The 10,477-nt window shown below is 35.9% G+C and overlaps 3 protein-coding genes across 4 annotated transcripts; 2 read left to right on the top strand and 1 right to left on the bottom strand.

The window, feature by feature from the left end:
• The first annotated feature begins 225 nt into the window (after nt 1-225).
• On the top strand, nt 226-5,546 carry LOC111425342 (5' nucleotidase C). Of its 2 annotated transcripts, XM_023059312.2 has the most exons (9): nt 226-316; nt 377-643; nt 739-914; nt 965-1,192; nt 4,129-4,263; nt 4,323-4,480; nt 4,538-4,724; nt 4,775-4,915; nt 4,967-5,546. In XM_023059312.2, exons 2-9 carry the CDS (start codon nt 511-513, stop codon nt 5,321-5,323), a joined length of 1,515 nt encoding a protein of 504 aa, XP_022915080.1. In that variant the 5' UTR covers nt 226-316; nt 377-510; the 3' UTR covers nt 5,324-5,546. The 2 variants fall into 2 exon arrangements, with proteins under 2 accessions (XP_022915080.1, XP_022915081.1); XM_023059313.2 differs by lacking the exon at nt 226-316 and having other exon boundaries at nt 556-643; nt 713-914.
• Nucleotides 5,547-5,737: 191 nt separating this feature from the next.
• Nucleotides 5,738-7,265, top strand: LOC111425347 (Ras-associated protein 2-like). Its single transcript, XM_023059324.2, has one exon. The coding sequence runs from the start codon at nt 5,939-5,941 to the stop codon at nt 6,482-6,484; it is 546 nt and encodes a 181-aa protein (XP_022915092.1). The 5' UTR covers nt 5,738-5,938; the 3' UTR covers nt 6,485-7,265.
• Nucleotides 7,266-9,396: 2,131 nt separating this feature from the next.
• Nucleotides 9,397-10,476, bottom strand: LOC139428864 (transmembrane protein 199). The gene has a single exon (XM_071198790.1). The coding sequence runs from the start codon at nt 10,474-10,476 to the stop codon at nt 9,700-9,702; it is 777 nt and encodes a 258-aa protein (XP_071054891.1). The 3' UTR covers nt 9,397-9,699.
• Between the last annotated feature and the right edge of the window lies 1 nt (nt 10,477).

Genomic DNA, 10,477 nt, shown 5'->3' with positions numbered 1-10,477 from the left:
TATTTATGATAATTTATACAGGTGTAAACATGTAAATTTTCTTTCGGATCATATCATTTAAAAAGATGAGGACATTAAGATTTGAACTTATCTTAGCTGGTGCCATCTATGAAACATTATCAGAAACAACTTAAAATTAAAATTTGCACCATCTACGATGTGGTAACTTAAGCACAACTATTGCTGCTGCATCTATTAATAAATAAAAAAATCACTCCAAGAATTTGAATGATAAAAAAATGAAATTCCATAATGCAGATTTTTGCATTAAATTATAAAACGTATTTATGTCTCTAAGACGCCGTTTCTTTTTAAGGTGAAGGTTGAAATCTATCTTTAAATACTTTGGCAAAGTCCCGTTTGTTTTTATTTACAGGATTAGCTAATAGATCCTTTTGGCCTTCAAATCGCAAATTGTCCAATTGGGTCGTTTTAGGGCCGCTGTTTTTTTCGGTGCGGGCGATTGCATATGCACTCGAAAAAGTCGCGTTCTCCGTCAACGTCTCGAATATGTTATCTCGCCGATTAACAAAAATTATTAATTTTCTCCCAAAAAGAAGCACCAATTTCAAACAGCAAACCCGTTCGTCGTCGATTCAACACTTAGAAGAGAAATACAGACAAACCAAAGCGTTGTGTCGATGTGAGTAAAATAAATGAGACCTCAAACCCTAACCTCACTTCCTGTTAACCTAAAACCAATTTGTGCCAGGACGGGAATAACCTAAGATATTCCAGCCAAGAAGTTACCCAAAGATGTTAACAGAACTGGAGTCTTTGCATGCAATGAATTGGATCTTAAAGAAGTTAATATTTATGGATTTGATTATGATTACACTCTTGCCCTTTATAAACCAACTATGGATTATTTATTGTATAACTTAGGAAGGCAGATACTCATTGAACATTACAAGGTAAATTTTTTAACAATTATTTTTAATAGAAAATTTATTTATTTTTTTAGTATCCTAGAGAGATATCTCAGCTTGAATTCATTCCTGATTTTGCTATTCGTGGTTTACATTATGACATAGAAAAAGGAATCTTATTAAAATTAGATTCATTCTTACAAATCCAGCTGGGATCTGTTTATAGAGGCCTAACACCTTTATCTGATGAAGAAGTTTTGGATCTTTATAAAAATAGGATTATTCCTATTGCTTATGTCGAAGGAACTATTAAAGGAGAAAAAGTAAGTTTATTAACACTGAGTTAATTATACAACTGGTCAAAAAATGGATCTAATTGAACCTTATTGTCTGATTAATTGTTGCAACTATTAAAACTGAAGAGTGAGGATCCAAGTTGGAGTTATACACAAATCCAGTTAAAATCAGAGAGCAAGAGAAATTATCAACTAAGGTTATTGCTTGAATATCAATATCTCTTAATGTATTGTATAACTATGGTGTTAGTAGTTAATGTGTGAAAATGCATGAATATGATAAACTTCCTTGGAGTAAATATAACCCATATAAAGGATCAAACAAGGGTGATGAGGGTATAGAGATGTGAGACTATTATGTTTGTAATAAAATTGTTGCGAAGCACAAAAATATATTCCAACCTTTCTCAAAGTGATGGAGTATAACGATTTTTGATATCAACATTGGTACCACAACCCCACATGGATCTAGAAATTTCTAAAGGTTCCATAACAATGTCATTTTCCTAGGTGTGGCTATTAACTACCAGTCATTGGCACCACAACCCAACAGATCTTGACCACTTTTAGAAATCTCTAGAGGTCTAATCAAAATGTGGTCATTATACATTGTTATTAAGCACTACCAAGATAGGTTCTTGAAATATTATGGTTTTTTTGCATGGCCTCTTCAAAAACTAGAAAAGTCTGAAATACATTCCAACCTTTCTCAAAGTGATGGAGTTAATTAGAAATATATCCACTTAACTGAGCATCAAAGATTCTAAAATCATTTGTTTTTGGACGATGGCTTGGATATTTTGTCATTCATGACTGAGAAAATGTGTCACTGAGCCACTGCCTCGGCCTCCAGCGACCTCGGCTGTAAATACAGAACAATAAACGTTTTCAAAGTTCTCTTTTTGGAATTAATTAGAAATATACCCACTTGACTTTAATATTTTGTCATTCATGACTGAGAAAATGTGTCACTGAACCACTGCCCCGGCCGCAAGCGACCTCGGCTGTAAATACAGGACGATAAACGTTTTCAAAGTTCTCTTTTTGGAATTAATTAGAAATATATCCACTTGACTTTAATATTTTGTCATTTATGACTGAGAAAATGTGTCACTGAACCACTGCCCCGGCCGCAAGCGACCTCGGCTGTAAATACAGAACCATAAACGTTTTCAAAGTTCTCTTTTTGGAATTAATTAGACATATATCCACTTGACTGAACATCAAAGAATCTAAAATCAGTTGTTTTTGGACGATGACTTTAATATTTTGTCATTCATGACTGAGAAAATGTGTCACTGAGCCATTGCCTCGGCCGCAAGCGACCTCGGCTCTAAATACAGAACGATAAATGTTTTCAAAGTTCTCTTTCTAGAATTAATTAGACATATATCCACTTGACTGAGCATCAAATAATCTAAAAGCAGTTGTTTTTGGACGATGACTTTAATATTTTGTCATTCATGACTGAGAAAATGTGTCACTGAGCCATTGCCTCGGCCGCAAGCGACCTCGGCTCTAAATACAGAACGATAAATGTTTTCAAAGTTCTCTTTCTAGAATTAATTAGACATATATCCACTTGACTGAGCATCAAATAATCTAAAAGCAGTTGTTTTTGGACGATGGCTTTGATATTTTGTCTTTCATGACTGAGAAAATGTGTCACTGAGCCACTGCCTCGGCCGCAAGCGACCTCGGCTGTAAATACAGAACGATAAACGTTTTCAAAGTTCTCTTTTTGGAATTAATTAGAAATATACCCACTTGACTTTAATATTTTGTCATTTATGACTGAGAAAATGTGTCACTGAGCCACTGCCTCGGCCGCAAGCGACCTCGGCTGTAAATATAGAACGATAAACGTTTTCAAAGTTCTCTTTTTGGAATTAATTAGAAATATATCCACTTGACTGAGCATCAAAGAATCTAAAATCAGTTGTTTTTGGACGATGGCTTTGATATTTTGTCTTCATGACTGAGAAAATGTGTCACTGAGCCACTGCCTCGGCCGCAAGCGACCTCGGCTGTAAATACAGAACGATAAACGTTTTCAAAGTTCTCTTTTTGGAATTAATTAGAAATATACCCATTTGACTTTAATATTTTGTCATTCATGACTGAGAAAATGTGTCACTGAGCCATTGCCTCGGCCGCAAGCGACCTCGGCTGTAAATACAGAACGATAAATGTTTTCAAAGTTCTCTTTCTAGAATTAATTAGAAATATATCCACATGACTGTGCATCAAAGATTCTAAAATCAATTGTTTTTGGACGATGACTTTGGTATTTTGTCATTCATAACTGAGAAAATGTGTCACTGAGCCACTGCCTCGGCCGCAAGCGACCTCGGCTGTAAATACAGAACGATAAACGTTTTCAAAGTTCTCTTTTTGGAATTAATTAGAAATATATCCACTTGACTTTAATATTTTGTCATTCATGGCTGAGAAAATGTGTCACTGAGCCACTGCCTCGGCCGCAAGCGACCTCGGCTGTAAATACAGAACGATAAACGTTTTCAAAGTTCTTTTTTGGAATTCATTATAAATATATCCATTTGACTGAGCACCAAAGATTATAAAATCAGTTGTTTTTTGACGATGACTTTGATATTTTGTCATTCATAACTGAGAAAATGTGTCACTGAGCCACTGCCTCGGCCGCAAGCGACCTCGACTGTAAATACAGAACAATAAACGTTTTCAAAGTTCTCTTTTTGGAATTAATTAGAAATATATCCACTTGACTTTAATATTTTGTCATTCATAACTGAGAAAATGTGTCACTGAGCCACTGCCTCGGCCGCAAGCGACCTCGGCTATAAATACAGAACGATAAACGTTTTCAAGACGAGGATAAAAAACGTGATTATACCGAGATACGCATCTTCACTGACTAATAATTATTTACATAAAAAAAATTAATAATTTCTACAAAAATTTTTTTAATATTTTTTTAGAACAATAAAAGTAAAATGATACAATTAGCAGATTTATTTTCCGTACCAGAAATGGGTTTATTATGTAACGTAACGGATTATTTCGAAAGGAATCACATCGATTATCACCCAGAAATTTTATTCCGCGATGTTCAAGTAAATTTTATCAACACCTAATTTAAGTAAACACCGAAAGTGATTAATTCGCTTTTTAGGATTCACTTTTTGATGCTCACTTAGAAATGCATAGAGTGGTACCGGAAAACGTCGCGCATTATCTTGAAGCGAACAAAAATCTTCGGTTGTTTTTCGACCGACTAAAAGCAGCTAATAAGAAACTTTTCGTTGTTACAAATAGTCCGTATAAATTTGTGTAAGTATTTTTAAAATTTTTATTTTGATGTTTTTATTGTTGTATTTTTTTTAACAGAAATAGAGGTATGGATTTTTTGGTAGGTCCGGATTGGAAAACTTATTTTGACGTAATCATCGTTCAAGCGAGAAAACCCCGATTTTTCACCGATGTATCAAGACCGATTCGTATTTACGACGAACGAAGTGGAATCCACATTTGGGATCGCGTTATTAAGCTACAAAAGGGCGTTATTTATTATGAAGTTAGGTTATTTAGTCATGTTTTTTTATCGTTTAATTTGGATGATTTTAGGGTACTGTTAAACAATTACAAGAACTTACAGGTTGGAGGGGTCATCAAGTATTATATTATGGAGATCATCCGTATAGTGATTTAGCTGATGTTACTTTAGAACATGGGTGGAGAACTGGGGCTATAATTCCCGAATTAACAGTAAATAAGTAATTTATGTAAAGAAAATTTTTTAATTTAAAATGTTTTTAGCATGAAATCGAAACGTTAAATAATCGCGAATTTAAGGAAAATGCAAATTGGTTGCACATGTTGACACAATTAATTGAAGATCACCAAGATTGTGAGGGTAAAGAAGAGCAATATGTGTTGGCAAAGTGGATGGCTGAAAGGGATGAGCTCCGTTTTAAGATAAAGACGGTGTTTAACGCGCAATTCGGGAGTGTTTTCCGAACGTACCACAACCCGTCCTATTTTTCACGGCGGCTTTTCCGGTTTGCAGACATCTACACATCGAACATAACAAATTTGTTGAACTACTCGGTTAATCATACGTTTTATCCGAGGCGAGGCGTAATGCCTCACGAATACATATCGTATTTTGTATAGGTTCGTTTGATTGTTATTGTATTTTTCTTAAAATATGGAAATTTAAGATGTATAGTAAAATTGAATTTTGTGTTCAGAAGTGCCTAAAAGTAAACGGCTGTGTTGTATCATACATTTATTTGGGAGAAAAGAAACTAAAAATAAAATCAAGAAGCTTTCTTTCAGTATTTTATATTATTTTTTTATATAAATGTATATGCTGAAATAAATGAATTAGAAACGATTTATGATGTTTTCTTGGTTTCTAGTTATTGTGTTTGGGTATATGAGTAAATTTGATGAGGTGTGTGTAAAATTGTGTTTTAAAAATTGTATGGAATGTGTGTTGAGGAAATGGTTTATAGATGGCGTAAGCGGTACGTAACGCCCCACCAAAACATTTGCTCCTGGTGGCAATATGAGTAAAAACATAGCAAATGACTAGAGACTGTCAGCGCTGGTAGGAAGTAAAATGGCCGCTGGAAGTGAATGAGGGAGAAAATTGAGATGGCTGTCGCGAAACCTGTCAAAACGATCATCAAAGGAACAATAAAAATCTGTAGTTTAGCGTGGATCGGCTTTGGGGATTCGGTTTGTTGAAAAAGTGTTCGCGTGTGTGGCGTAAGGACCGAAACAATGCGTGAATTTAAAGTAGTAGTCCTCGGCTCGGGTGGGGTTGGCAAAAGTGCGCTAACGGTGCAGTTCGTGTCCGGGTGTTTCATGGAGAAATATGACCCGACGATTGAGGATTTCTACCGGAAGGAGATCGAGGTGGACAGTTCTCCCTGCGTCCTGGAAATTCTGGATACAGCGGGTACGGAGCAATTTGCCAGCATGCGCGATCTCTACATCAAAAACGGGCAAGGGTTCGTGGTGGTCTACAGCCTGACGAATCATCAGACTTTCGACGATATACAGAATATGAAGGAAACGATCACCAGGGTGAAGGGCAACGAGCGCGTGCCGATCCTTCTCGTCGCCAACAAGGTAGACCTGGAGCATCAGCGCGAGGTCCAGTTCCATGAAGGTGAGTGCCTCGCCGTGGGCTGGGGTTGCCCATTCATCGAGGCCAGTGCTAAGAACAAGACCAACGTCAATGAGGTATTCGCCGAAATTGTGCGCGAGATGAATGTTAGCCCGGAAAAGGAAAAAAAGAGTTACTGTTGCTGCTCGATACTCTAATATTGTATTATACCTTCGTTTCTTTTTACTTTTTACCTTGTTTACGTTTCTTTTTTAATCCACCTTATGTATAGGACCATTGAGAAAATGCTCAGTTTTTTGTATACAAAGCAAAAGGAAGCACAATACCTAATATATTTTTATACATTGAACGAGGGAAACTATTTTTGTTTAAAACTTTTAAGGAATATCATATCTACCAGAAGTAAGAGGAAAATAGTGCCTGAATTAATTAATTCTTTTCTCAAATGATGATAAACCGGGCCTAAAAAACCATACAGCACGGGAGAGTCACTATGTAACGCAAAAGTGTATCCTCGTTTCACATTTTCCTTTCCTCTAATTCTATTTACTATTTTATAGTTTCACCGATCGGCCTTTTGTCACATGAGATATCACCGTTTTTATGTACTTGTATTGTAAAGTGGTCTAGTATTGTACATATTATACATACATATATATATATTTACATTGATTAGGTAATAAGCTAAAAAAATTCAGGAAACCGTGTTTTGTATAAAAAAAAATATTGATACTGATATATATATATATTAAAACAAGAAACATTTTAAATCAAAAAGTGCGTATGCGAGCATGTTTAGACTAATTCGTGTCTTGTTTTTTGTAAGTAAATAGAGTGTGCATGAGTCAGGGCGCATATACACGGTACCAGTACTCGTATTTGCATTCACCGGTAATCGCATCGTGTAAATCTGTCCTAAGAGAGCCAAATACCAAGTTGTGATATATCTATTGTAATAAATAAATATTAAGTGGTAAATCCCCCTCTTTTTATTTATTTATCATCATTTCCAATCATTTACATTTTCTTTTTCGAGGGGGTAAGTATTAAGTATCGGAGAAATCTAGCCTAATTTTGTTGCTAACACGCTCAGTCGCCGCGAACACCTGTGAACGCCTCATGACGCAACACGGCACAATCGCATAAGAGCAATCTGGATTTGCGCTACAGATCTACGGATCTAGATAGCAACGTTTTTTAATACTCGAAATTTTCTCTTCTACGTTTTTAATTTTTAATTTGACGCCCAAAACGCGTAGCCACGTTCGGCCTTCGATCGACGTACGAAGAAAGCGGCCCCCTTGACTCGTCGGCTGGAAACGGCCCCCTTATCGTCGACCCCGGGCGTCACTTTCTTTTTTGCACGGAGGATTCTACGCGCGCGCGCACGATAATTGCAAAACGGACCAGCTTATCGCTAAAATCGGCGTGTTGCAAAGTGTAGAAAGCTTCTGGATCATCCTGCTCGATTATTCACTCTTTATTAATAGTTTTCGTCGCTAAACAAACGATATTTCACCAAAAGTATATTTAATCAAATTAATTCAATATGTTTTAGAGAGACTTCCGTAATTGAGGCATAGGACAAACACAAAATGGCCCCTTCCGAATTTCTCGACGACCTCCTACCTGAATTTCGGGAGTATTTATTTTTCCCTTATCTTCTGGGGTCCTCGATAAAGCGGACGGGCCGAGACAAAATAAACACGTCGTTATTATTCCGATGCGAATCTCGAAATCCTGTGGGGCCCTTTTTCCTACCGACCGACCTTTCGGGTGACTCATCCTAGCCACGACAGAATTTCGAATTATTTTTAACATTACGCTTTTTCATAACGTTGGCAATTTCATGCAGTTACAACCATAAAAGATTCATGAAAATAGAATTTTTATTACGTATTTTACATTCTTTTTTCTTTTAATTTGATTTTTTTTGTCTCGAAAAAAGACGAGTAAAAATCTTGTACGCATGGGTCCCATTTGGTTGTTGGATAAGGGGAAGATAAAGGAACAGGCAACTTTTTGTCTGTGTATGCGTCGAGGGAAACGTTATTTTCTTTGTAGAGGTGGTTGTAAATTCCCTTTGACAGAATAATAAAATTTAAAAGAATAAAAAAATAAAAAAAAGCGGGTGTACACAATGTCCTGGCGCATAATGCGTTTATTGTTTACGTTCGATGTCGATGGCTGGTGCACGCAAACACGAGCAACTCGACTCGAAGTGAGTCATATCAGTGTGTTAATGATAACGAGGTCTTTTTTTTTAGCTCTTCCTGGTGTTGATACGACCCGAAACGTAAAAGTTCATTCCATCACTATGTACACACACTATTCTTGTAGTAGTCATATACTATTCATAGCATTCATTCTATTCAAACATAATATATTATATTATTCATGATGTATTAACATGGGATTTAGCTTTTGAATTTGGAAATAAATCGAAATTGAAGACATAGAAGATTGTGTGTGTTTCTGATTTTACTTGCTAGTCACATTCATCACTAATTATAATTCAGCCCGAGACGTCCTGTTCCACACCGGGGCGGCGCAAACGCTTGAATCTGATGGAATCGTCGAAAATATCGCCGTTGGTCGGTGGCGGTTGCCGTACGACGAGGTTTAATGGGGCCCGCATAATGGCTTATTTATAAACGGACGCCCCGGTGACGCTTTGTCCTCCTCCTCCTCCTCCTCCTTGTCCCTCGTTGGGTTCTCGGAAACTCATCCGTCTCGGGCCACTCTCTGACTCTAATATGACTAATAGGTTTTCGACGTAAAAACGACTGTCGTTCGAGACTCGTTCTAACACAACGCCACGAGTCTTTTTCCTCGTAAAAGCATACTGATGCAATTTACCTAGCTTTTTATCTTTTTTGTTGTTTTTGTTTGATTTTTATTTTGTGAATCACGGAAATTGGTATCGATTAGTTGCCGGGCACGAGCGACGCCACCCTTTTCCTATCGGCAATACAGTGAGCAATATCTTGTCGCTTTGATGACGTAGAATCATAATGTAATCAACAACCTAATCCTTCTTTATTATTAAAGCAACTCATTTAGTAATAAAAGTGTAATTCAAGACAAAGAAACTAAAGATAATAAAACATTTGTTCATGTTTCATGTAGGTATATTAAATTCACATACACAACTGATTAAATTCATACATAACACTAAATAAAGATTATAATAATCAAAAACATAGACAACCAATTTTACACGAATGAAGTCAATAAACTCGGTAGCTTAGCAACCAATTTTATAAAGGTGTGCTTTTAATACATAATCAATATATTTATATTCCAATTAATTATTAAGACTACTATAATGTAATAATAATAATGTATACATATAACCCCAATTAATAACAAAAAATAAAGATAATATATATACAAATTAATAAAAAAGTAATTAATCAATTTTAGAATGTTTACTCATTTCGTGACTTTTCACTTCTAAATAAGTTTCTTCATTGAGCTTTTTTGCTAAGAAGTATAATTCGGCCAATGCGATGACTAGAGCGCAAATAATACCGAGTAAAAGTCGAAAACCGAAGTCTAAATTTCCCAGCATATACTCGAGACCGATAAATCCAAAAGCGAAGCCTGCTAATACTGAAAATATAAATTGGGTGACGGCGATCAACTGTCGATTGAGTTGTTTGACTTGGAACGCAATGGAATCGTCGGGATGACACTTTCTGACGCTGTCCACGTTCTTCGTCATGGATTTATAACGCATATTTTCTTGTTGGATTTTTAACGTGTTGCACCGCTTCTCCAAATCGGGATTTCTAGGAATGATGTTGTTTCTAGGAAGAACAATTTGAGATGTTTCTAATAATTCATGTAAATAAATTTTATTATCGTGCTTTTTATTATGTTCTTGAATTTTTTCGTATAACCAATGTATATCCTCCATATTTAACAATTTTCCGTCGTTTTTAACAATGGTTCCTTTGCGTAAATCTTTTTTAATACCGTTTTCGGTTGTTTTGTTTAAACTTTTATAATCCTTTTCAGACATTAAATATTGAAGTTCTTTAATTTCACCATTAACCACTTTCCTTTTTAAAATTTTTATACCATTAGGTGCCTTATCAAAATCCTCAACCGAATTTATAAATTCCCAAACTTTTTTGGATACCTTCACCGCCAACGCTGGACTTTGTATCCTACCAGTCGACATT

This window comes from Onthophagus taurus, chromosome 8 (assembly GCF_036711975.1).
Source record: "Onthophagus taurus isolate NC chromosome 8, IU_Otau_3.0, whole genome shotgun sequence".
Lineage (NCBI taxonomy): Eukaryota > Metazoa > Arthropoda > Insecta > Coleoptera > Scarabaeidae > Onthophagus > Onthophagus taurus.
Note: the sequence above shows the minus strand (reverse complement) of the source record. Positions and strands in the feature narration are given on the sequence as shown.

Bases quoted from the DNA above. Each gene is read 5' to 3' on its own strand.
- LOC111425347 (XM_023059324.2), top strand. From the start codon at position 5,939: ATGCGTGAATTTAAAGTAGTAGTCCTCGGCTCGGGTGGGGTTGGCAAA.
- LOC139428864 (XM_071198790.1), bottom strand. From the start codon at position 10,476: ATGTCGACTGGTAGGATACAAAGTCCAGCGTTGGCGGTGAAGGTATCC.
- LOC111425342 (XM_023059312.2), top strand. From the start codon at position 511: ATGTTATCTCGCCGATTAACAAAAATTATTAATTTTCTCCCAAAAAGA. The intron at 644-738 runs GTGAGTAAAATA...AAGATATTCCAG, and splicing joins AACCAAAGCGTTGTGTCGAT to CCAAGAAGTTACCCAAAGAT. The intron at 4,725-4,774 runs GTTAGGTTATTT...GGATGATTTTAG, and splicing joins AGGGCGTTATTTATTATGAA to GGTACTGTTAAACAATTACA.